The 26,952-nt window shown below is 40.9% G+C and overlaps 2 protein-coding genes across 4 annotated transcripts in view; one reads left to right on the top strand and one right to left on the bottom strand.

The window, feature by feature from the left end:
• USP45 (ubiquitin specific peptidase 45) overlaps window positions 1–22,308 on the bottom strand; it is a 48,793-nt gene extending 26,485 nt beyond the window's left edge. The window contains exons 1-7 of one of the 3 annotated variants that reach the window (XM_088161980.1): window positions 22,186–22,244; window positions 19,315–19,478; window positions 13,962–14,071; window positions 11,704–11,873; window positions 10,074–10,177; window positions 9,608–9,708; window positions 959–1,104 (exon numbers count right to left, since the gene is read on the bottom strand). In XM_088161980.1, coding sequence (XP_088018106.1) covers window positions 959–1,104; window positions 9,608–9,708; window positions 10,074–10,177; window positions 11,704–11,873; window positions 13,962–14,061 — 621 coding nt within the window. In that variant the 5' untranslated portion in view covers window positions 14,062–14,071; window positions 19,315–19,478; window positions 22,186–22,244. Of the gene's footprint in view, window positions 1–958; window positions 1,105–9,607; window positions 9,709–10,073; window positions 10,178–11,703; window positions 11,874–13,961; window positions 14,072–19,314; window positions 19,479–22,185 lie in introns of all 3 variants that reach the window. The other 2 variants (XM_014883630.2, XM_088161981.1) reach the window with 2 other exon arrangements.
• A 2,127-nt stretch (window positions 22,309–24,435) lies between these two features.
• Window positions 24,436–26,849, top strand: TSTD1 (thiosulfate sulfurtransferase like domain containing 1). The gene is made up of 4 exons (XM_088161979.1): window positions 24,436–24,577; window positions 24,739–24,894; window positions 25,110–25,269; window positions 26,436–26,849. The coding sequence occupies exons 1-4, from the start codon at window positions 24,481–24,483 to the stop codon at window positions 26,497–26,499; spliced, it is 477 nt and encodes a 158-aa protein (XP_088018105.1). The 5' UTR covers window positions 24,436–24,480; the 3' UTR covers window positions 26,500–26,849.
• Window positions 26,850–26,952: the final 103 nt, after the last annotated feature.

Genomic DNA, 26,952 nt, shown 5'->3' with positions numbered 1-26,952 from the left:
TGTTATCAGAAACCATTTGCCTCTTTTAAACTTTTAAACACTGCAGTCCTTCTCATCATGCCCCATGAAGCACAAAGGCTTTGGAACAATGAAAAGTATTACCTCTCTGAATTTAAGACAGAAATCAACTCAACATATCTCAGCTTTGTTTCTTTTTTTTTAATCAACTCTTGACAGCAGATCACACAGGTTTCTACAATGCCCTAAGTACGGAGAGATAACAATTTGCAGTTTTACTACCTGTTTGATGAGTTTTGTAATCAATATCATAAACATAAGGTGAGGTGAACCAGTGAAGAACATCTTTGTAGCATTTTTTTTTTCACTTGTTCTCTCCTGTCTGCAGACATAGAGATGTCTCTGCTCATCTGACAAGCAACAGGATGGTGCAATACAAAACCCACTAAGGCTGCTGCTTTTTTTGAGGATGTTGGATTGGTTGTACATTAAATATCAATAGATGTGTATTAGTATAGCTCATTCCTCTTATTCCAGTCAGAAAAAAAACATAATTGATAAAAGTATTTTTATAACTGCATCCATTGTAGGGGTTTAAAATCATCCCAATGAATAGTGCAGACATTTACATTATGTACACAGTCCCACTATTCACATCACAAGTATAGTAGATAACCCTGCATTAGTCATGACTAATAATGCTGAACTTCAAATAAAACCATATGTTACAGTACAACACACACACACAGGCAGTGTGTAAAACACTTGGCATTTTCACTTATTTCATTACTGTGCAAAATGCTACTGATTCAGGAATCCTTTTTTATTACAACAGGAAACACTCCTTGGATAGCAAGGAATAAAAAGAATTTGAAAAGTACTTTCAGAAAGCAGAATGAAGACTTGTAATACTCAAAACCTTTTCAAAAGCCCTTAGATTATACATATTTAGTATTTCTGAAATCTGTTAAGAGAAAGTGGTATGATCTTTCCATCTTACCTGCATGACAGCATTAAAAAAGCAGGTATTTCCTAAATTATTTATTCCTTTAACTGGAACTGATCCACCATTACCAGAGCTTTTTCCTTTCAGTATTTCACTTGTTTCACTGTTTTCTTCACGAAGACGTATGATTTTTGATGAACCTATAATTAAATTATAGATTAATATGACCACTTAACTGCATAGTTTAATCAATTAAGTCATTCCACGATTAAGTTTACTAATTTCAACATATGTGGAAGATACCTTGATAATGCACTAAGCTGCTGTATGCAGTCTTAAAAACACCAAAAACCCAGAAAAACCAGACATCAACAGATAAAGCCCTGGGGGATAAAAAAATGCCCTCAACAACTACATATATCCAACAAAACCTTCCAGAATAATCATACTATCCTATAAGACTGTAATTTCCACAATTACACAAGCAATAAACAAAGTAAAATTAGTTAGTTTATTAACAATTGACAGCTGATATATAGGGTCATTAGACACATCTGAAACACCACCCAAAGGCTTCTTTTTGGTGCATTTGAAAGGAGGTAGCCCAAAGTTTCCACTGAACGCTGCAAGACTTTATCAACTATAGTATTCCATTCCAACTGCCTTGTCAACAGCCTGACTGGACTCATTATCCCTACATTTGCTCCTCAACTCACCTCCCTTTGTCACAGCCTGAGGAATTATTAATGCAATCCACATACATACAATGCTAGTGTTTTAATTTCAAGTAACAAAAAATTGATAAAACTATGCTATAACATCCACATAATTTCCCATTTGCCTTATTATTTAAATAGATGAGGGGCAGCAAAGTTAGACAGTCATTAACTTGTAGCCTAGAGGTAATGGAAAGACTTGAGATAACAATATTTAGCCTTGAATTCTACTAGCAACTTTCATATTGTCATGGTTGCAGGACTAAATGTGAACATTACTGACATCTGCAGTGTCTTAAATATTGATTAACAATGCACGTCAATGTAAACGAGTTATGGACTTAATAGATGCCAAGAACTGTGATGCTACAATCTCTGTCTTGACATATGAATTCATGTATTTGTTCTAATGAGTTTCACATTGAAGTCTCATTAAAGTGTTCTTGAGAAATAACTAACAGACCTATTTACGTTAATGAAATTCTCATGCCAAAAGGTTCTTTTATGTACACTCCTAAATACCTTCTTGCTTAGAAAAAGAAAAAAAAGATAATTAAATAAATAAGAAGTCATTAAAATATCTATTGTATCTGGCAGCAAGCTTCTGACACAGTCTGCCTGCACCCTACATTGCCATCGAGGCACAACTATTCTTCCAAACTGTATCAGAGTCTTTCAAAACAGAGTTAGAGGTGCTTTGCTGTTTAAAAACATTTTAAAATGTTCTTGTTAACTGTGCTTACACAGCTTTAAATTACTCTCCTTTCCACTCAGGTGGAAAATTAAGACAGTACAAGGGCAAAGTAAAAGATGGAGTTCTCCTTGAAAAAGCAGACAAAGTGGTTTTGAATATAATAAACAAGCAAGCTGCTCATACTCTGAAAAAGTCACTGTCTTATGGGCTACATGAAGCAACACCTTTTTACTGGCATGCTTAGAAGGGGAATGCTACAGTGTCTGAGGATTGTCCATCCACAGAGCTCCAGAACAACCACAGCATGGGAATGGGAGCCCCAAGTATCTGCAGCTCAAAGGCACGGCTCTCTCTCAGAAGTTTAATAATATAGCTGGGGATGCTTTCCCCTCAGAGAAGTGGGCCATCCAGAGTAGTGCTGGGGAAAAGAGATGGTTAAAAAGAGGGAAAAAAAAAAAAAGATGAAAAAAAAGCCAAATTGTGGAAATAATTTGTGTATTAGTATACCACAGTTGTTGCATTTATCCATCGGCATTCAAAAACATCTGGGACAGCATCTTAAAGTAAACAATGTTCACAGGGCCATCTGGACAAAACTGCAGGCAAAAATTAAAGCATAAGCATATGGAAAAGCAGATTTTTCTCTTCCCTTTAGCAGTACAGGATGACAAATGTCAAACCTAGATCTGTCCACGCTTCACTGTGCTATGCTTTGCAGCACCACCTGGCTCTCCTTGCACAGCCACCAAATATGGACAGCACTGCCACAGCGGACCATATCTGCAGGGCAAACTCGATAAAAGCATTTCACTTCATGGTTAAATGGCAGCTTCACACAAGTAGCAAGGTTCCATTTGCTGAACCTTACATATAAATTATTTCAGGGAGGGAAAACAAAGCCGAAGCATCCAGCTTTGTGGTAAAAGCTGGGTGAATACGCAATTATGAAACACAATAAATGAGAACCAGACATCTGATTGCCACAAAGCTGGATAATTAGGATAGGGATAAGCAGAAATAGTAGGAAATCGGAAAAATGCTTCGTATCAAAGTTAGGAACCCCCTTTCATTCAGAAGGTTTTAATTACTGCCTCTTGATGTTTAAATAATTTTAAAACACAATCCACATGACATTTTACTATGTTTTTTGTATCTGTGAAAAAGTCCTGACAGAAAAGTGCTGCTTTGCCATTAAAAACATTACCTGCTGCCTTGCTTACAACACACAGATATTTTTAAGTACATATACAGAGCCAGAAGAGGGACAGCAGTTTTTAATTTAGCTCTGCTCAATGTCCTTGGCTCAGTGATAAATGACAGACAGGCCTGAAGCTGAATGTTAACTTGACATGTGTAGAGTTGGTCAGTCTTAATAGAACATGCTGGTAATGACTGTGATAACTAATACTTCTACAGATTGGGACTGGAGGGTCCTTCTGCAAGATTAACCCAAGGCTACAAGTATGTTATTAATCAAAAAGCTAATATGTAATTTTTTAAAGTGAATTTGCACTGAACAACTGTTTCATGGACCTTGCCGACTCAATCTTGCAGTCCTGTAATTTAACAGGCGTGCTTTTGGGTATGAAAAGTGACTCTTAAGCCAGAGTATACACAAGGATCTTAGCTGAAGGATTCCATCAAAATGGCTGTCATCTGTGCTGCCCACAAGGACCTTCAGCTCCCGGCCAAACAGAATAAAAGAAGTAGTCCAAGTCATTCGTCCACATGCAGTAATATTTATTATAAAGGACCTTATTAACATTAATGAGAACAAGAAAAGCACAGAGGTAATTAAATTCAGACAGATTTCTGTTGTTAGTTAACTCATCTTTTAGAGAATTGACACGGTGACCCTTAAGCTCTCTGCCTTTCTCAGGTAGTATGGACATCAGCCCTAGGCAGGCCTGTCTGTCCACAGCAGGGACAGAGTATCCCTGTGCCTGAGACTCACATTCAGACCATGCCCCTCTGTCAGACTCTTCCTGCTGTTTTGATGCAGAGGTGACCTTTCTGAAGCAGTCATACAACGAAAACTCTCACCCAAGCTGTGCCTTGATCACTGGAACCATTTCTTCCTTTGACAAAGCATATCTGGCTGCAGAGACACTCTACTTGAGCACTCTGCCAAAAGCCATTGCCTAGCTCTCCAGGATTATCCCACCCTATTGACAACCTCTCCATAGGCACCAGGTCAGTACCCACCTCTGGTTCCACCATGATATCCTCCTCCAAATCTCAGACAGCTGCTTCTGTACATAGACACAGTCTCATGCTTGGCAAAGCTTCCTGACATCACCCTGCTCTCCCCCATGCTAGAAAGCCCCCTTCCCACCAGAGCCCTGGGAAAAAGGGCAGCAGAAGCTGCTCTGCTACAGCTCTTGCCTGCAAAGCACCCTTTTCTTGCTGCTCTTCAGCATTTCTTGTGCCTGCTCCGCTCACCTGTGGTCCTGTCCCACAAGTTCTCCAGAGGCAGGGAACACTGCTTTGTCCCACAGCTACTCAGCACCAGCCTTGTGGCCAGCAACTGAGATTCCTAAGGCAAACATGAGCACAGACAAGCATCCATCCCACAAAGCAGAGCCACTTACTACACCAGGTGTACAAACACACATGGTGCCAACACTTCTCCTTGCAAAAGGAAACTTATTGTGGGTTCTCTATCAATTTGTTTTGCCAGCATTTCAAACATTTGCAGTGCACATGGACTTCTGTACCACCTTTGCCGAAACTGAGCTGTGTCTGGGGGTGCAGATGGTATGCAAGCAAGAGATATATGACATCAAATTTTTTTTTCAGCCAGGGGAGTAAGCACTTTTGCTCATCTTTTCAGTGCAACTTTTTTTTAATTAAAAATAAGGGTTCCAGGAATACGTGCTTTTATTCCAAGGTCAAGCCTTTTCTATTGAATACAACTCTGGTACTTCAGCTGAAGGTCTTCACAGTAAAAGCAAGGTTAATAGACTGCCTGTCTTTTACCAAGTTCTCATCATGCTGTACCATGAAATGCTACTAAATTGTCTGGCACTCCTTCTTTATCTAAAAAATTTAGATTTTTTTTCAATGCTGTACAACAATGAGAACGCAACCGTTAGAAAAACAGCCTGGTTTTCTTCTGAAACGGTCACTAGCTCTACAGTTTACCTCTCTAGCAGTGTTACAACCCTACCAAATCAAAGATTATGAACTAATTTTAGGGTTTTGTTAATAATTTTATTAATTTTATTTCTCTGAGTCTTGCTACAACGTTATAAACTAGAAAAGACATCTGCACTATGTAGAAGAGCAACCTATTCAAGGACTGCTTTTGATCCTCTATGCTCACATGACTTGTGTCACACCTCACAAGCAAGTAAGTACATGGACAGGAAAGGTAAGAGTCTATCGCTAAAAATGACAAAATGACTAAAAATTTTTCTGTCAATGATTCAGTTTTCATTCCTTTGCAAGGAAGTTACTAGCAAGTAAGCAAATCTGAAAGAAAATTTCTGACCAATAACAAAAATGTCTTTTTGCCAAAGTGTATTTCAGCTTGATAATCAACATAATCTGTTTTGATAGTCACTTAAGAATGAATACCATTTTTTCAATGTGATCCTTTGTCAATTGCTAATATCCACAGCAGAATGCAAATCTGCAAAGTTATCACCACAAGACTTGTTTTTCCATACAAGTCTGCAACTCTCACATGTACTGTAAAATTGTATGTATTTTTATATATCAGTTACAATCATCAAAACAAAAATCAAGTTTCTAACTTTCACTTATTGGCAAATGCAGGTATGAACTTACTAGCAAAACCTCACTCCTCTGCTTGCCCCTCCCAACAAGAAATTAACTACAGCATTCGAGAATATATCTTCTTCCTTCCCATTCTATTTTATATATATTCCATTCTATTGCCAAACAAACCAATTTAATTAACTGCTCTATAAAAAGTATGCAATCTTACGTTTCCACCAACATATAATTTGGTTTTTGTAAAGGAAAACGCCTAAGATTCACTTTTAAGTCTGCAAAACAATTTGTTTTCCCCAGTAAATGAGCAGACACACAGATTGCAATGTCTCAGCATGGTTCCTGTGTACTACATGTGCATTATGTCCATGTGAAGCTCACAAGTGTGCCACACGGACAATACTGCACCTGCCTTTCTGTGGAAATCATCACGGCCTGCTAACCTTCTCCACAAAACAAATTTCTGGGTGGTACACCCTAGAAAGCAATCTTGCTTTTTTCTTCCAGCTTGTGCCCAACATGACCTCTTAACCAAACAGACTCCTCTAAAAAAAGGGAAGAAAAAAAAAGAAAAGAGCAGGCATTGCTGGGTACAACAAACCATAGGATCAGATGTGAAAATCACACAGCTGCAAGCATTCTTTTGGGAACCCAGCACTGGGATTTATCTCAATCGCTTAATGTAATTACAAAAGTCAGTCATGTAGTAGTAATGTAATTTGCACATTTTTACAGCTGAAGTGAAGTTGAATCTTTATGAGAGACCGAATGAAAAGCAGGGATCCTGCTGCCACACTATTCCACCACATTAGTACCAAATGACAAGCATTTTGCTTTTGTTTATTTTCCAAGATGCATTAATTAGGAAATCTATATAACCCCCCCCTCACATGTTTCAACTGATCATTTTATCTTTAAATGAATCCTACACTTTTGAGAACTGAAAGAAAAAATCCTAGCAGGCCTCATTTGCTACTTTTAATCCATGTTCATACTGCATTTCTACAGAAATTTCTACACAATGCTATTTGAATTTTAATGATGCACCATGCCAACCAGTTGTTACAACAGAAAGAAATCCAGACGTAAGATGAATTCTTGTTACAGTGGCACATTCTGCTATGAGAACTGTCTTCACTTTAACTGCTTTTTTAGAAAGAAATGGAAAAGCAATGGGGAAAAAACCACAAGACTGACTTTTAAGTGAGAAGTATTAATTGCCAGATTTACACTACTTGTTTCTCACAAGTTATTTTTCTAAAAACTAGCTTATGTTTTTAAGGGGTAAATATACAAAATAAATTTTTAAAATCTACACCAACTAATAATTTAAAGAACGATAGTTACACTGAAAATATCAGGGGAACATGAAATAAAATGTTACACCAAAAAAAATTAAAACAAAACAAAAGTAGAATTAATTTTCACAGTAATACATCATGCTCTTTTGTGTTCTGGACAACAGCATGAATTATATTTCAATTTCAGATTTTATTTTTTCAGAATCACTAAAGGTAGTTTAATTTAAAGGAAAGAAAAAAGCCTGAGATAGATTTTGATATGGGAAGTAGTAGCAAGTCTGTCATTTATCCAAATGAACCAAGAGTGCCAATTCTGGTCGGGAGCTCTCTGTCACGCACACCAGCCATTTATGAATACACGGCTGTTTTCCAGCCTCTTCCAGCAAGAAGCCTGGCCCAAAGCAAAAGACAGTCCCAGGCAAAGAGTTTTTCTGTCTTTTCCTTGCCACTCAGGAAAACCCAACAAATCATCTTTGGGCCAACACTCCCAGAGCTTTCAGGAACGCAATCCAAACTGTTCAATACAGACAGAGTGGAGAGGGTCACAGACTTTCACCTTTAAGACATCACTGGAAGTACACACACACCCTTTATGCGTGAATCCAAGCCTGCCCTTGAGCCTCAACCCTTTCCCAGAATGGAGCAGGAGACGTGAATGCCCTGCAGGAGCAACCCTGGCATGCTCAGACCTCTCGCTGCCAAGGCAGGCACCCTGCAAGGCTATGTCTAAGCCCTAAACAAAAAAAATTACAATTTTGGTTCCAGTTACAGCAAAGTTTTTCCAGTTATATCAGCAAACACTTACATGAAATGTAAGCATTTTCAAAACAGAGTAACAAAATTAAACACAAATGCATATACAGCAGAAACATATGCCACGTTGCTCTGCTATAAATACACTTACTTTTCCTAAGTTAGTCTGGAATTTTAATTGCTTAATTTAGGATATTTCACAGAAAACTTCTAAACTTCTTAATCTGAAAGCTTTAAATGTTTTGAAGTTTCAGAAATTAGAATTTTAATTAAGAAAACTTTATCCAGCAGTACAATAATGGAATAAAATTCTTTTCATTACATTAACTGGAAACAAACACCACAGCATTTTCATCTGCAAGAAAGCTGCAACACCCATTTATTATACATAAATTTGAAACTAAAGCTGTGAACAGAAATCACATGCTGTATTTTCACTGCTCCAAGAAAAAAAGATGCAAAAGGTAGCAATATATCAATTTATTAAAGTTGAATAATTTAATATATAACCTATATAGTATATAATTTAATATATAATCTGTGACTAGATCAAAATATCGTATATCATATTTTTAAGCAGCCCTTCATTTTTTCCCTCAAAGAATATGCTACATCTCTTATGCACATGCAGCTAGAAGAACACTTAGTGTAATTCTGTAAGGCAATGGTTCTTTCTTACTTCTATCTAGTTGATTATCTCTGTTAAAAGATGCAACCAACTGTTTTAAAAGTTTACTCAAGGTGATTTTTGAGAAGCTAATGTGGAATTCAATGCACTCTCTAAGTCACAAGCCAGAAATGCTGCCAAATGTGTTACAGCAAGGACAAATAACATCAACATTATCAAGAGTAGACATCTGAGGACCACACATACAAAGTTCTATCGACTATCACATATATTGAGAAGGTATAGTATGCTCCTAATGTCAGAAAATAATTTAATACTATCTTATTTTAATAGAAATGACCATTCTATCAATTAAAATCAAACAGTAAAAATGGACATGACATCCAATAAGAGTACTAGAAAATCCACTTAAACAAATTTAGCTAACTGTGGAGAACAAGTTCAAATCAGAAAAATTTAAGCTGTGATACATTCATACCAAGGAAATTAAATTCATTTATAGTGAATGTAAAGGGTACACTTCGATATATTTTTATGCATCAATTTATAATTAATTTATTAATTTATATGGCCTTATCTTATTTAAGGTAACAATTCCTCTATGGTAAACCTTGTTTGTTAAAGACAAAATTTGGGAAAAGTGTCCTACAGTGCCCAGAATATTTTTAAAATAAAATACTGGCGAAAAAAAGTGACATTATGTTTTGACAGGCATTACTTCCCCAAGTAGCTTTGCAATTACAAATTACATTACGGTCACATTGTACATAATTTTGCATTTGTATTTTTAACATGACTCAAAATCTGAAAGGCTTATTTTTAGGGACAGTACATTACAGGTGTCTCCAGATAAAACTACTTGTGCAAACTTACTTGGTTCAGCCCTGGCACCATGTTTTTGAAGGAAGTCAACTATCTGAGCTAGAACCTTTTTGTTGCAATGCGTTGACAGCTCTTCATCACATTCGTAACACCTAAACAAAACAAGAAATAAACTGGAATTCAGGGCTATCTGCTAGCAAACCTCCCAAACAAACTTACACAAATTATTTAAGCTCTCAATTTCCATTTTCGCACTAAAAAAATTGAATAGAATTGAATTCCTTCATCTCATATATGCTCTTCTATAGATCAGTCCCAAATCACTGTGGTCCTTACAGATTTAAATAATTTCAGAGAATACAAAGGACAAACACATATTGCATCCTACCACCTTTCCTCTATAGAAAGCGTTAATTTTATCTGTCAGAATCATTCTTTATCACGAGAAGACACTGCTTTAAGTTATGTGAAGTCCTTGCATACAGGCACACACAAACACCTGCATACTGATTCTTACCATATGATCCATGTGCTGAGGTTGATAACGATGCAGTGAGGCTCTGTGCGGGCAGTCTGGAAGTGCTTCAGAGAATGCTGGCCTTCCGAATTCTTACTACATCCCTACAAACGTACACATCAAGGCAGGAAGGGGCGGGGGAAAGGGAAGAAGGAAAAGACTGTATTATTTGTAAATAAACTACAAAAACTCCACTTTTCAAAATCAGACAAGAAGCTATTCTGCTCTACTTATTTAGCATTCATAAGGATTGAGAATATTTAACATTCTCATCTTTTCTACTTGGAAAAATCACTTAAAAATATAGAGATTTATTAAGTTTGTTGTAACTGAATAGAAACAATTCCTAGCTTTCAGATAAGTATTGAAAAAATATCAACAGACAAAAAATTATACCATTCACAAAAGCAAGAATGCTCTAGTAATTGTGAATGAAACAACTATGTAGCCTATTTGGTCCACAAAAACAAGGAAGAGGAAAGCATAGGTAACCCTTACTGCTCAAGAATGTCAAATGCATTCCAGAAAGCAAATGAAAAAAGTACATAAAATGCTTTGTGCTACAAAGCTGTTTAGAACACACCATTTATGTACAGCAATTTCAAGAGAAATCATTTGCAATTGTTCAAGTATGAACAGTGAGACTTCGACCCAGGACTGGTCTATGAATAGCCATAAATTTTAGAAGCTATTAACAGCATGAAGATGAAGAAGCACACAGAATTAACTCCTTTTAAAAGCCCTCCTCAACAGAAATTTTTCAAACAAGATGTATGAGTCCTCCTCAGATCTAGTTAGCTATCTTCTGAACCTTGTGTATAGCATGTTTCTTTGCAAAATCAAATCTTTCATATTATACTGGTAGGAAATGACTTCTATAGTAAAATCTACTGAAAGTATTTTTCTATAGAAGAATCTACTGAAATTCCAAGAAAATTGTGAAATGTTTTGTTCAGGCAACTATTGGCTGAACCAAGCCTAACACTCCCATAAACTGAATTTTGCTCTATTAAGCAAAATTTTTTCTTTACTTCACTCCCAGGGCAGAAATTTGTGAAAGCCCTTGGGGTCAGGACCTGCCATTTTAAAGTCTGAGGCCATGGTTTGACATTATAACTGACCAAATCTAATGGGTAGTTGCCACAGGTGCAGCATTCTCACTCCAGCACAGACCCTTCTCCCTGGTTTCAATCAAATCTAGCAATTGAGTGTCCACAGCATAAGCTCATTCAGCAATATGCATGTCTGGTTTATCATTCATTCCTATTTATGGGAACTTCTGCCAGAGGAGCCAGCTGAACGGATGCATTTTGCAGCCACACAGTTCCCAGAGCCAATTTTCTGTAAGTGGCAAGAGGATGCAGATAAGAACAGGGAAAAGGCAGGACTGTCACTAATCATGATGCCACACCACACTGCGACACATAAACCCTAAAGACTGCCAAAAATGAGACAGGAACATAAGGTCACATCCAACTTCCCAAGGAAGCCGAAGCAGGGACTCTCACAACTAAGCACTTACGTCACACTGCTCCTCTGGAGGTAATGAGATACCAAACAGACAAGGATCCACAACAGTGGATATATCCTTTAGAAACTCCACCTCCGCAAACGGAGCACACATGCTTACCTGAGAGCCACATTTGAGACACAGCCAGATGTCTGAAGGTGCCACGGGCTCACCATCGCTCATCCGCCTCTCCTTCAGGCATTCTGCACACATTGACCACACGCTCTGAGCCACCACTCTCTTCACATGATGCACGTCCACTGCCTGGCTCACGTGCTGGCAGGTTAACCCTACAGAAAATAACACAAACTCGTTTTTATCCATCAAAAATAATAGCTATGAAAGACAGCACATGTACACTGAAAGACCATAACCTCCAATTAATTCAGCATTAGGAAAAAAAACCAGCAAAGAATTAAAGTAGGAAAGATCAGCCAGCTGCTCCCCACATACTGAATTTTATGAAGGAATCTCTTTCAATCTTTCCGTAATGGAAATTCTTTTCAAGTCAATAAATGCCACCTCTTAAAACCAGATAAACTACTTTGTACAAAAGTACAAGGATTACTTTTGTACAAAACTAATTTCCCCATTTTTTGACAATAAAATAATAGATAAATTTATTTTTGCATATAACAACACAGACCATTGACCGCTTTTCAACCCATAAAGATTTTCTAATACCCATGCAACCCTACTACAACCGCTCATTCTGAAAGTGAATATCAACCATTCTTCTCTGTCATTTTTTTGCATTAATTCCACTTTATCACAGAATAAGCTAGGTTTGAAGTAACCTTTGAAGGCCATCTTGTCCAAGTCCTCACTTAAAGCAATGCCAAATACTCAACACTCAACTGAAAAAAACTATGAGCAAACAGATCTAAATTAGTATTTTCAAGGACTGAGGCTTCACCAACTCACTAGAAAATCAGGTTTCTGTCTGGCTACCCTCAGAGTGAATATATAATAAATTTCCTCACACTTAGTCAAATTTCCATGCTCTAAGTTTCATCTGTTGCCTTTAGTCCTCTCATCATAGACCTCCCACAAGAATCTGGTTCTGCCTTCTTTGTAACTACCATCAGGTAGTCAATGAAAAAAAAATTATACTTTCACTCCTTTGGCTAAACAAAGACATTCCCTTCAGCCCCCCTTCCCACATCATGTTCTAATCTCCTTAAAAATGTAGAGGGGGTGAACCACTGGCCTCACTGACAAGTCAGCCTTCCTCGTAAGAGAGAGCCCACAGCTGGGCACAGTTCTCCCAATGAAGTCCCACAAGTGCTGAAAAGATGGACAGAATCACCTGCCCACCCTGCACTCCAATTAATACAATCCTGCCTACAGCAGGCACAAACAGCACAGCTTGGTTTTATTCAGTGTGTGCATTAGGACTCCCAGGACGTTTCCTGCAAAGCTGCTGTAATTCCCACCCTGCAATGGCATGTGGTTATGCACGGGTGCCAAACTCTCCACTTGCCATTGTTGAACACTGAGAAGTCTCTGCCTGCCCATTTCTCCAGCCAGTCTAAGTCACTCTGAATGGCAGACCTATCCTCCAGCATATCAACTGCCCTCCTCAATTTGTTGCCATGAAGAGATGGCAGAGCACAGCCTCGCAATGACATCAACCAGTTTTCTCAGCACCTTCAGATGCTATTCTATCTGACCCCATGGACTTGTGAGCATCCAGTTTGTTTAACAGTTCTCAATCTTCTACTCTGGACAATGTTTATATCCCAGAGTCTGCCATTGAGGTCAGAAGCCAGGGAGGATCAAGTGCAGAGCTTACATGTGAAGACAAGCAAAAGAAGAATTGAGTTCCTCAGCCTTCTCCCACATCCTGTGTCCCTAGAACCCCTGCCCCCTCACACAGCAGGTTTGCACCCACCCTAGTCTTCATTTTACTGCCACTGTATCCATACAGGCTCATCTTACTCTTTACTCCCCTCACCAGATCCAATTCTAATGAAGTCCCTTTACCTAATCCCTAATCCTGCACACTCCAGACCTCTGCAAGGGCAGCCCAAACCTGCCTCCACCCTTTCGGCCATTCCTTTTTCCTTCAGAGCTCAGCTGGAAGCTCCCTGTTTAGCCATGCAGCCTCCTGCCACGCGTGCTTGACCTACATGGAGAGGAAAGGATTGTTCCACTTTGTAGAGTTTGTCATCAAAGATCAACCAACTTTCCATCCCTTCAGGGAAGTCATGTATTCTGACAACTGATCATGTCATAAAAACTTGACTGGGGATATTTCTGTTATAAATTCAAGCAAGAAAAGTATTTAATAGTTCCAATGATTTGTGGGTTTTCATCAGTCAACATGGAAGTTATTAGCCCTCAACCACAGGACAAACATCACCCTATGTACTTACCTGAAATATCATCTGAAGAGTCCTCATCCTGTGGCCTGTTAGGCCTTTTGCTTCTCTTCGGCTTCTCAGGGTTCGGTCTTGATGGATCTTTCACCCGCATCTGTTGCTTACTAGGAAAGACAAACAGGGGTTACTTAACTGTTAATTGAAATGTTTCACTGAATGTAGCAAGTTTGAACTCTAAACGCACAAGATCAAATCACACATTCGACATCACGAGCACAGTTTTACGCTACCATCAGCTATTGTGTAACAAGGAGTATGAATGTGTCAGGAATTAAGTCTTAGAAATGTCGCAATACCAGTTACACTACAGGACCCTATGAATTGTAGCTGTAGGAAAAGGGGACAAATGCACACTCACTTCTAGGCAGTGGTGTTAAATATTGGAGGTATTAAGATTTTCTTTATTTTTGTTATTGCAAAGTAAGTTATTACAACCATAACTTGCCAGGAAAACTTCATCAAAATAAATGTTTTTCTTTCTTAACATATATCCGTTATGAAAGGTTTCAGTCATTATTTATCCTTGGCACATTCCCTAAACGTTTCTGAGCAATTGCCAACACTTTAAGAAAATAAAAAAGTCTTCTAAATCCAATTAATGTGTTCTATGCTACAAGGGATGACAGACTGGAGTGCAAACCGACCCCTTTATTAAACACTGGAGAAACCACAAAGATGAAGTCTCTCATAGGAAATTTGTGTCATTAATCAAGGAGTCCTATGAGGAACAGAATTAAAGCATAGATATTTGCCAGTAAACTTTAAAAAAAAATCCTGAGAGATTTCAGCACACCAGCCATTTAATCAAAACCCAAACATGAATCCACTGAAGGACTGTAGTTGTGCATCATACAGACAGCTGCTGCAGCTTAGTTTACAGTTTGTCTTTTAATAGTGTGGTTCACAAAAACAGATTTTTGTTTTCACATACAAAGCATATGAATGTAAAATAGTCAAATACTCATACATGTGAGCCATTCTGTTCAGAAATAAAATGACATCTTGTTGTGTACCAGAAACAGGCTAGTAATGTCATCTGAGTCACCAGGACCAAAGATTTTCAACTGTGTTACTGCATTAGGTATAGGAAACCTCTGAAATGCCCTACATTTGGGAATAGCGAAAGGTATATTCTCACTACAGATCACTTACTTAAGTTTGCCAAAGTTTAGCAAGTCTGTCTACTTAAAATTTTTTAATCCTTTCTGTATATGCATTTAGACCTTTGTACTACAGAAGCTCTGAGAGACACAGGAATCAACCAGTATGTTGAATTCAATATTCCCTCTCCTTACTTATCCACTAAGTCAATGAGCAGAATAATCATCAATACTGATATTATAGCACCACCACCACTCGTATCTGGACAGCCTTCCCTGAAGCAAAGCAGGCAATCTGTACCACCAAGCTCCAGTTCCAGGTTCCTACACATTTGGATAGATGTCCCTGCATCTGCCCTAATCCCTATATACTGTTAGAGCTAGAGGTTTTCTGCGTGACCCTACCCATTAGAGATTTGCTTTGGACAAGTCAAAATTTTATAGAGTATGTAAGAAATCTTTACTCGCTGCTTCCTTGCATCAACAGCTTCATGTCTCCTCAAGCCTTCAAAACACAGGGCATTTTTTTTTTTGCAAAAGCTACATTTACACAGAAATTAGCTTATACTATACTTATACCATGATGTTCTTAAATTACAGATTTTAAATTTTCCTAAACTTACAGTTATAAAGCCTAAGACATGCAAGCGAACAGTGCCACTGAAGTCAGCTTTGCTCATTTCATGGGTTCACAATTCCTGTTCATACAGTAAGAGAGATCGAAATATTCCAGCTCTTGACTATATATTTTCAACAGATGTTATCACACCTAATGTCCATCAACAGCCATGCAACCTGGCATCCCTAGAAGATGAGGAGGCTCAAACAACTTCAACTGTGCCTTTCTGCCTTAGCAGCTTCTCATATATACCCAAGTTTCATGTGAAACTACCCATCACCATGTGTTGCACTGCCACCTAACTGAGCACAAGATTCTTCAAGACATTCATCAAACAGTAAGGGCTATAGAGCTGCTGTGAGAAAACACTAGACCTTACACTAAATTATGTAAAGACCCAATAGCAAAGACAGCAAAAATGCCCTCCCTAAAGGAATATAGTGTTTAGGTGATTCACCATTGACATAAACAATGTATGAGTTCATTTCAGCATAACAATTTTGATCTCTTTGGACAGATTATGTAAGACTGTCCAAATCACAGACTTCACCTCAATGAAAATCATCTTCGTATCAGTATATTTAGAGAGCTCCAATAAATAATTGTGGGCCCAACCAGCTGAAATACAAGCAAGTCTTTACCACCTGTGAAATCCCCTGGCCCATAGCACAGGTAATATGACCTGGATCAGGGCAAACAGCCCACTGCTGGACCCGTATCCTAGGAACCCTCAGGACATGGGGAAAAAACAGTGTCAGCTGATATTCACAATGACTGAAAGCATGGCATTTAAGTCCAACCTAATCAACACGGCATTAGAAATGAACACTGGCATAAGAAGCTGCATTCACACTGCACAGCCCAGACACTTTTCAGTCTCCTTTCACTAAGAGGAAAAGACAACACGGACCATTAGATTAATTACTTTTCATGGACACACACATAGACGGATATCCATCAGACAATGTTTACTGACCTGTGAGCTCTTGGAAAAACCAGAGCATATCAAGGACTTAGACAGCCAGGGTTTGTGCCTCATTTTGAAAAGCACGGAAGTGTGACAGAAGGGTAAGAACAACGAGCTATTCCACATGATCTACAATGCAAGTGTATATGGAGTACAGCCTGCCCTTTTCCACTACCTTCAGGGACTGAGAACATGACAAATGAGAGATACCATTTAATAACAACATGATCAACGTCAATCAGCATAATTTCAAAATCAATATGTTTATGTCAGGGATTTGATTATTATATTTAATTGAATTAAACTCAAGGAAGAAACTTAGGGTGCTTCAGAAATAATTTCTTGGAAATATTTTAGTTTATGGGAAATAAAAGATATGAGATTTTATTGGAATGAAAATCCTGAAGAAACAGGCTCAAAAAAGCATAAAATATAGCTAAGAAAAAAACAAAAGGGATGCTCTATAGCTTATTGTTGGCCATAGGCACAAGCTATTCAGGACAAGCAGGCAAAAGAGAAAAGAACAATTCAGACAAAATTAACTTGACACACTGAAGATTAAAAACTATGGCAGTATTCCCACCATTTGCATCTTTCCAATCCATTCTCATATTTTTTTAATTTGTCCAATGAGAATTTTCTGTCTACAGCCACCAACTATGGAGTATTCTAAAAGGGACAGACGCTCGTTCTTTTCCTATCTAGAAAAAGGTCACCATGAATCTTTGCTTGAAGTCTTCTTTTGTGATGGAAAAACAAATACATTTAAGTTTCTCATTTCGTACACATAAAATCAAGTCTCAGTGCACATGATATTTGACTTATGAATCTGACAAATAAAAAGACACTGATTTTTGTGGTAGAAAAAACTGAGTTTAGAGGGTATGTTAGCTCTACCCTCATCTCTACTTGGCACACAGTGAAAATCTTAAGTAGAAATTATGGAGTTTTGTTAGGAAAAACCAAAAAATAGAAAAAGTTAGATTAGAAAAACCTAAATTCTTTCCTTTTAAAAAATCATTTAATACAAAACTAAGAACTAATCCTTGCCAAACATGTTCAGATTCTTTGAGCTCAGCATACAAGAGTTTGAAGTGTAATCATTACCATCACTAGCTATTCTCAGCTGACTTTTTACTTCTTAAAAGACTCCTAATGTCAATCTTCCTACAAAAAGCTGATTAAGATCAAAACCTCCTCACTCAACTGCTTATTTCCACCATTCTAGAAAGAGCAAACCACTTCAAAAGCAGCAGAATGATCTGCCTATCTAATTTTAAAAGCTTCAGATTTGACAGAGTGCCAAAAGCCAATATGCTGAATTTGTTAAGTTAAATCCATGGTGTACGTAGACTATTTTAAATGTAAGACATACTTGAAGTAGTCTATATTTAACAGCATTAATTTCCTATATTTATAAATTGACCCTCTTTATAAAGTATATATTTAGATATTTACAAGAGTTGAATGCACTTCCTAAAATAAATAACTGCTATTTTTAAAAAATTTTACAGTAATTCAGTAGAGCTAAGACCAATAAAAGTTACAAGGCTAGTATGAACTAAAAATCATTTTTCCTTGGGAAACCAAACCAACCCAACCCAACCAGCCAACCAGGTTATTCCTCTTCACAACATCTTTATGCAAGAGACACTGGAGAAGTAAGCCGTCTTCACTGCCTCCACTTCCCAAAACCAGTTCCCTTCTTATCACCTTGCACTTCTAACTTGAAAGATGAGTCCCTTCTCCTAGAATGTCTACAGTTCACTTACTAAATGTTGAAACGTGTCACTTTAGTGAGTCTTCCCATAGTATCTTCACTACGATGCTTACAAGAAACACAGACCAGACCATCAGTATGCTAGAGAAATAACCTGCTGCACTGATTAATATCATATCACTGCGTCCATCTGCCTAGATCCACTTTTCCCCTCCTCTTACAATTAGGGTGTGAGCTCTTTCAGATAAGTGCCACATTTTTGTTTTTATCTGTGTAATACCTAAGACAGTATTTTCCGGATTCTTGATTAACTAGAAGGGCTACAGTTGCATTACTAGAATGCAAATAAGATAAAAATTATGCAAAACTCACCAGCCTATCTAAACATACTGACCCTATGAAATATAGCCAAGTGAGTCTACAGATAATCTGTAAGTACTATTTTGGATATGGGTAATACTCTCTCAGTAGGACTGTCCATTAGCTGTGAAACCAGTATTGTCAATTATTTCATCAGTGAGCACCTGAATTCAAAGAAGCTGGGGTGAATACGTTTACCTCAATCCCTCAAATCATCTGAGGTAGCCTAAATTCCAGCTGTCTCACAACTTGTTGTCAAACTTTCAAGTTAAAATTCTATCGTTTTACGTTGCTAAGGCAAAGAATATGTGTCACACTGAAAGGGCAGAGCATACACTGAATACTGGGGAAAATTAGCATTTTCACGTGACTTAACAGAACTGTCCAGCTGTCAACAGCAGCCTTGCAGCAAAGGAGTGAAGGAACAGCACAGATGCGCAGATTAAGTCCAAAGATGCTTTGAAACACATCTGTGAAAGGTCTCTGTATGGATGAGAAATGCCAGATCCTCCACAGAACTGCTACATGTTTTGATGCAAGCCGCAAGTTGATATATTTCAGACGTCTGTTCCGAGCATTACCTGTGGCATTTTGCCTCGCTTGTCACTAGACCAAGTGTCACCCAATCAAAACAGGCACCACATCCATCACGGTCAGCAGCTGGGCAGTGTCACCCATCAGCAGGCCAGGAGGCTCAGCACTCTGACAGACATCGAAACCTTTGTGGAAAACAAGCCCCCGCTGCCTGCAAGAGCAGTAAAAGGACCAGAATTGCTGACTGGTAGTGGCAGCGAAGCTTCTTCCCCTGGAAAATGTCATCTGAAATTCTGAAAGCATCATCTCCAAGATTTCCTAGCCCAAAGGCACATCACACATCCTACACTGTCATTGGAGCTCCAACACCAATCCTGACGTTGTATTACAGTCCTAAAAAGGGTGAGACACTGATGTACTTCTTGAGCAAGGAGTGAGACAGAGGCTTTGGCCCACTAGATACAACTTCCCAAGTGACAGCAAACATCTCAGAGCATCTCTCATTCTCAGTAATCAGCTTTAGCCAGCTGCCCATGCTAAGCACGTTCTATCAACTTTCATGTTCATATCCTCCACAATCCCCCTCAGATTTCCATCTAAAACCACCTGCCACAGAAAAATTACCTTGAAGGATGAACAGAAGCCAGACATATCCAGAAACAAAAATGAAAAGACTCTGGGTTTATGACTACAGTATATTGAAGCATTGAGTGGGTAAAAAGAGTAGCATTTTGATGATATATTTTTGCTAGTATCTTATAGCAAAGTTTTATAGAAAATTTCAGATATACCTGGCAATATCCAGCCCCATAAGGCAAATTGCAACTTTTGTTTATGTTCTCTATCCCACATTAAATGTTGGGGTTCTTTTATAACATACTAAAAGGGAAAAACATCTGGGTAGATGCATGTGTGGCCCAACACAGGTCTTTCTAGAAAATTCATCCTTTAAAAAGTGAAACACCAAAAAACCATAAAAAGAGCCATAGCTTATAACTTACAAGTGAAAATTTTGTATGTGAAAAGGTAGTCAGATGACAGACTGTGCACTCCCATGACACAAACATCAACGTTACTGTACCATCATTACAGAAAATCTGAGCACATAAGAACTGAAATAGCTGGAAAGTAACCAGTGAACTCACAGCACCTTGCCAAGATAAACATGGGGCCAAAATCTGGAAAAAAAGCAGTCCAAAATGTCGTAACAGAAAATAAAGGGCAATATGAGCAAAGGATGAACTTTAGAGAAATGCTAATTCTGTGAATTCAAAGAAATAAAAAAGGAACTATGGTTCCAGCATGTGTGTGAGACAGAAGGTTGAAACCCACACAAGACAATACTTTAAACTAAGACTCCTGCTGTACCTCTGCCTAAAGGGCTGAGCTGGAGAACATAAAGGAAGACAATGGCTGCCCATAACTTCCTATCTATTCTGGAAGGGTTTTGTGGGAGTTGGTTAATCGGTGAGGGCAGAACAGATAACACAGTAAGTTATTACTCGTTTGAGCTCTTTGAAAGCCTAAGTTTCGCCATCAAGAACAAAAAACTTAATTCCATTTTCTTCCTCCAGACTGCCCCAGTTTGCTTTGATGGCATGTCTGAAGTGGAACAACTTGTCCTCGATCTACAACTGATGCTCAAAACAGAACCCCTGAGACACTAGCAGCAGTTCTGTGAATCTCACAGAAATAAAGCTACAGAGCACCAGGTCTTCAATATTTCATGAATAAATCTGACAAAATATTTACAAATGTAGTAAACATGAGAACAATTTCCCAAAGGCATAATCTGCTTCAAGCTTGCACGTGCTCGTGCCATTATGTTTCTGTTTTAAAAGCTAGAAAACAAGAGCAGAAAGAATCCTTTAAATACAGGTTTGTTCTTTATGCCTGTACGAGACGATTATTTAATGGAATTGGGAAATACTTGTAGTTAAAGATGACATGCAACTAGAATACAGTGCTACACCTGCAGCTATTGCCATCTGCTTCAATGTTTTTGATGTCTTCATTCTACTGCACCTATGTTTAATATGCTGCTGTGCATGTCCTGTTTAACAGTGCAAATAGCAACACAGCCACAGCAAGAGCAGGACAAAGTCCTAAAGTAAAGGGTATGACAGCAACAGAAAGAAAGAAAAAAAATAATAAACAGGAATCAAATCAGAGAATCTCAATAATAAATAAAAAGCGGGGAGTTGCAGCTATAGGTTAGAGTACCAATGGTCTCAGGCTAACCGCGAGGACCGGCACCGGGCTGACATCTAATGCCGGGCACGGGCCGCTCCGCGCCCGCCGAGCACCACCGTTGAGGCGGCGGCCGCAGGCCGGCACACGCAGCGCGGAGCCGGGCCCCACCGCAGCCCCGAGCCCTACGCCAAGCGACCGGGCCCTGTGCTCAACGCGGCCACGGGCGCTGCTACCGACTGCCCTCAATCTAACACACCGAGAGACGCGCTGCGGCTCACAGAGGCGGCCCGGCGTTGCCGTTCTCATCTCTCGGCAGGGTTAACCCGCTCCACGCCGACAGCGAGCGGTCGCCACCAGCAGCTCGTAGCCGGCGACAGAACACGAACCGCACTTGGCCACCAGCCCGGCGGGAGAAGCGCCGGACAGCGCTGCCGCGGGCGCCGCCGACAGCGGGGAGGGGCGACCCGCCCGGCTCGGGGCTGCGGCGGGGCACAGCCCCCTCCCACCGCCCCCAGCCCGCGCCCCGCGCCCGCCCGGCGCCTCCCGGGACGCGGCTCCGCAGGCCGCGGGCCCGGCCGCCGCCATGGCGGGGCCGATCGGCCCGGCCCGACCCTCCGGCCGCGGCCGGGGCTCCGCGACTTCACTCGGCAGCGCAGGACGGGCCTGGCACGCCCCGGCACCCCCCGCGCTGTGCCGCCCTCCCCCTCCCCGCGCCCCGCACTCACGGAGCGGCGGGCGGTAGCAGGCGGGCGTGGCGGCGGCAGGAAGCGGCGGAGGAAGCTCCGCTCCGCTCCGCCCCTGGCCTCGGCGCGCCGCTCCCCGCCCCAGCCGCAGCCCGGGCGGCTCCGCGCGGAGCTCGGGGGAGTCGCACGAGTGGCAGCGGGGTTGGTGCTGCTTCCAGGGCACTACTCATCTCCCGGGTGGGAAGGGCGGTGGGGAAGCGGGGCCGCCCGGGAGCGCACCAGGGCACACTGAGAGGCAACAGGTAGCGACAGGTCTGGCTGCCGGGGCACCCTGGCCACTGGGCAAAGGGTGGGGTGACCTTCACTTCTGAATTTCGCTGAAAGGGCTGGAGGTGCTGCACTGGGTTTGTGCCCGTGGGCAGCGCGCTAAGAGCAGGTTTGGCAGTGCGCAGGGCTGTGACAGTCGTGCCCAGAGGTTATGCAGCAGGGTCTGGGCCCTGCGTGGATTTTCGAGGCAGCCACCGAGGGAGGGACTGGAAGGAGAACAGCATCAAATGTGCATATCCACACCAAGGACAGACAGAGTAAAGCTTGTCCAGCACTCGGAGGAGGAGCTACTGGAAACTGGGTTGGGTGCCGCTGGGTTTCAGTGTAGGAGGCTGTACAGAACTGGAAAGTCAAGTGAAGAAGAGGTGAAATGGTGAGAGAGTCCCAAAAGGTGAAATGAAGGAAGGTGCTGAGGAGGAGTTGACTAAGTGCAGCCACGAAGACGAAAAGAGAATTGAATGTGTTGCTCCCCGCCTTTCCACCAAGCTACAGGAGTTTGCCAAGTTGATCTGTTCTGACCTCAAATTCTCAGTCTTAGCTTAGTGAATGCTTCCTATTTCAGCAAACAAGCCAGTATGTACAAGCCTTTTGTACCTAGTATGATCCGGGGTCAAGTCAAAACCATAAAAATGTTTCTTCCTGTGAATATGCATTTCATGTGACAAGTGTTCTGGTGCTTCATATTGAACGCTTTATGGTCCTTATGGTGATACATGCAATAAATGGAGATTAACTGTGGTCAGTGTTTTACTACAGATAAAATATACAGTAAATTATACTTCAAAAATAATTTCTAGAAATAGTGTATTCCATCCTTACCTTGTGGGAAATGGAAAATGCATTAAACCTCAATTCATATATAGATACACTGCCTCAGACAGACAATTTGCAAATGCCTGTCAAGGGGGCCATATGGAGAGGCTGGCAGAAGGGCAGCTAGTGAACCAGTTATATGTGCCAACTTCAATTTGTCATATTTTACAGTCCCAAGAAATATTCTGTTCTCGTTTTGAGAAGGAAAACTCTCATTAGTAAAGATACAACAACCTACTCCTCAAAATGCATTTTTTATGAAAAGATCCAGCATACCTGCTTTTAAAGACTAGAATTAGCTAGTATGTAACATACCTACAAAAGTGTGCTGTAAATACAGAATACTGATTTAAAATGTGTGGAACAGAAGGACCCTCATTTCTCCACTCACATACATCTTGACCATTTAGTCCTTGTGGCTAGAAGACTGACAGCTTTCAAAACTAAAACTAGGGGTTTGGTTCAAAACTGAAATACTCAAAACTGAAACCAAGGATCATCAAATCATAGAATATCCTGAGCTGGAGGGGACATACAAATTTCGAGTTCAACTCCAACTCCTGACTGTGCACAGTACAGCCACAAGAATCACACACCATGTGCCTCAGTATATTGTCCAAACACGTCTTGAAGTCTGGTGGGTCTGAGGCCATGACCACTTCCTTGAGGAGGCTGTACTCTGGGTGAAGGTTTTCCTAATATCTGACCTAAAGCTGTGATGTAGCTTCATGCCATTCCCTCGCATCCTCTCACTGGCCACCAGAAAGGAGATTAGTGTCCGGACCACATCTCCTGCCTGTAAGGGGACAGTGACAGTGGTGAAAGCTGTGCAGGCCAGTGCTAAAATCACCTTTTTCTCCTCGGTGTAACACTTAAAGGCTGGGTTTTTTTAATAGGATTTGACATCAAAATCCTCATCTCTGTTTAATCTCATCGCCTCAACAGTTTGGGTCGGCTGGTAGAATTTACCCTGCCCAGGCAATGCAGGGTAAACGCTGGACGGACCCAAACCGGAGGCGCTGTCTGTGTGACCCGGCTGCCTCCGGTGCCGGCAGCTGCCACACGCGTGGCCACCCCGGCCGCGCTCGCCGCTCCCCTGCGCGGGACAGCGCCGGCCAAGGCTCCGAGCCCCCGCCCCTGCGGAGAAGGCGGTGTCTCCTCCCCGCCGGCGGGGCCGGGCATAGCTGGGCGGCAGCCATGGCCGGGCGGGCCGTCATGAGGCTCGGCGGCTGGTGGCAGGCGGCGCGGGCCCTGCGGGCGGCGGGCGGCGGCTGGAGCTGGACGGCAGCGCCCGGTAAGCGGGGAGCGGGGGCGGACGGGGATGGGTCTGCCCGGGGCGGGCGGGGACGAGCTTGGCCGGCGCCCGGGGACAGCCCCGAGTGGCTGCGTTTGGCGGCACTGCTCCGCCCCGAGCCGGTCCCGCGGCCGGGCTGACCCACCGTGCCTCCCCGCCAGGCCCCACCTGCCGCGGCCTGTGCGCCGCCGCGGAGCCGAGCCTCTCCTACCAGGAGCTCAAAGACTTGAAGAAGGCCAACGTCCTTCACATTGACGTGCGGGAGAGGTGGGAGATCGACAGGTTTGGAAAAATCCCGGAGTCCATCAACATACCGCGTAAGTTGTCAACGCCGCCATGTGCAGGCATCGGGTGTTCGTGTTCCTTCTGGCTGGAATGGTCAAGTGGTGGTGACTGAGCAAAGAAGAATGGTGCTAGAAAGCTGCTGGCATGTAATGAGGCTGAACTTTTCCTCCAGAGGAATTAGAAGTCTTGCAATGTAAACTGTTTGTGGATGGAGAATAAACAATAGCTTGTTTTCTGTATTTCCCAGTGGGTGAATTAATGGAAGCTCTACAAATGGACCCAATGGACTTCAAGCAGCAGTATAATCAAAACATGCCATCCAAGTCAGACCCTGTGGTTTTCTCCTGTTTGGCAGGAACAAGAAGTAAACAAGCTCTTGGTTTTGCCATGTCCTTGGGTTTCAGCAGGTATGACTTTGTGTGTAAGGATGGGATTAATGCTGCTTCCCCCGTGAAGCAGAACATGTACTCACCTTGTGAGCAAGGGTAAAAATTTACATGTGGAATATGAACAAAACAATTCGTAGCTGAGTTAGACACCTCCTGTTGTCTTCACTGAACCTTGAAGGATGCCATTGGGTGTTGCATCGAAGTGAGATGTACCATCCTCTGAAACAACCCCTCAGTGGCTCTGCACGTGTGCTGAATTGTTGAATTGCAGTTCTACCTGTACAGTTCACTGTTGACAAAGGATGCCTTCATTTCCTGTAAAGCTTTGGATTATTTGCCAGGAGTAAAGCAGTGAAGGCAACAGCTAACAAAACAATGAGATGATGATAGAGTGAAATGCAGCATTTGGTTTGCAGAATTGTTAAACCTATCTTTAGAATGTGCCTTGCTATCTTGAAGACTGCAGATAAAATTTAAGACGTTGGTTATTTGCTCATGTTTTCATTGAACTGCAATATAGGAACTGGAACATTCATATTAATTCTAGTCGAAAGTATGGAAGCACGTTCTCATTTCAAAGTGAAAAATATCCTCTGCTTCCTGTTTTTCCTGCTGCCTAATTGAAGGAGTCAGTATTGTTTTGCATAATTGTTTTTGTTTTTCAGAGTTTAGTTTTGCACAGGTTGATGTCAGACCTATAGAGCACGTAGGTTTGCAAGGAAGTAAAGATCAGTGTGTTGGGTTTATTTGGTGACAACTGAAGCATTAGACATAATAAATAGACTTACATGTAAATCTTCCACTGCTGTAAGTCTTTTCTCTTTTAAAAAAGAACTGGCAACTGTTTCCTTGATCCAGCTGCTATTTCTTGCTTGATGTTTGAACTCCAGCATTGTCATTTGGAGGAAAAGTTACAGAACTCACTGCATGGAAGCAGGCAGTATTAGAGTAAAAGGAATGTCCATCTGGCTCATTGAAGCTAGGTACAAGTGTATATGCTTGCAGAGAATTTCTGTATTTTCTATTTTTTTTAATCTGTTTTTTAGTAGAGTTTTTTCCTTTGTGGGGTTTTGATTTTGGGTGTTTGTATTTTACTTTTGGTAGAGGTATTTTTGCTGTGTTCTCTTAAGAGACAATATTAAGAAGGACTCTTCTTGAGAAAGGTATCTTCTGCATATTTTCAGAGTTCAGCAGTATGCTGGTGGCTTTGACGACTGGGTAAAACATGAACCTCCAGAAAAGAAATGAAGATGACAGCCCCAGCCCTTACCCTATCAAGGAATCAGAATGGTTTGTAGGTTTTAGCAAACCACATCCCTTCCACTTCCATAATAAAGCTCACAACTGGCTTCTTGTGTAAATAGACATTCAGCTTCAAATTGCCGTATCTATCAACTGGTTTAAGTTATACTTGAAGACTATGACACAAACAGAGGACATTAAATTTGCTCAGCCTTTCAACCTTTACTTTGGGTTATGGTTTTGGTGAATGCATGTGAAAAGAACATAAGTGCAGATTATGTTTACTTTTTTGTATGATGTAGCTTATGACTGTTTAACTAATGATGATAGGACAAATAAAATTATTATTTCTCAAATACCTGTGTCGGGTAGTCTGTTTAGAATAGTCAAACTGCAGATATCAAGGGGACAACAGAAACCCACTGTTGGCTGTGGCCTCACCAGGACTAGCAGTGCCTT

The sequence above is a fragment of the Sturnus vulgaris genome, chromosome 3, assembly GCF_052056855.1.
Source record: "Sturnus vulgaris isolate bStuVul1 chromosome 3, bStuVul1.hap1, whole genome shotgun sequence".
NCBI classification, from domain to species: Eukaryota; Metazoa; Chordata; class Aves; order Passeriformes; family Sturnidae; genus Sturnus; species Sturnus vulgaris.
The sequence above is the reverse complement of the archived record's forward strand: the minus strand, read 5'-3'. Positions and strand labels throughout refer to the sequence as shown.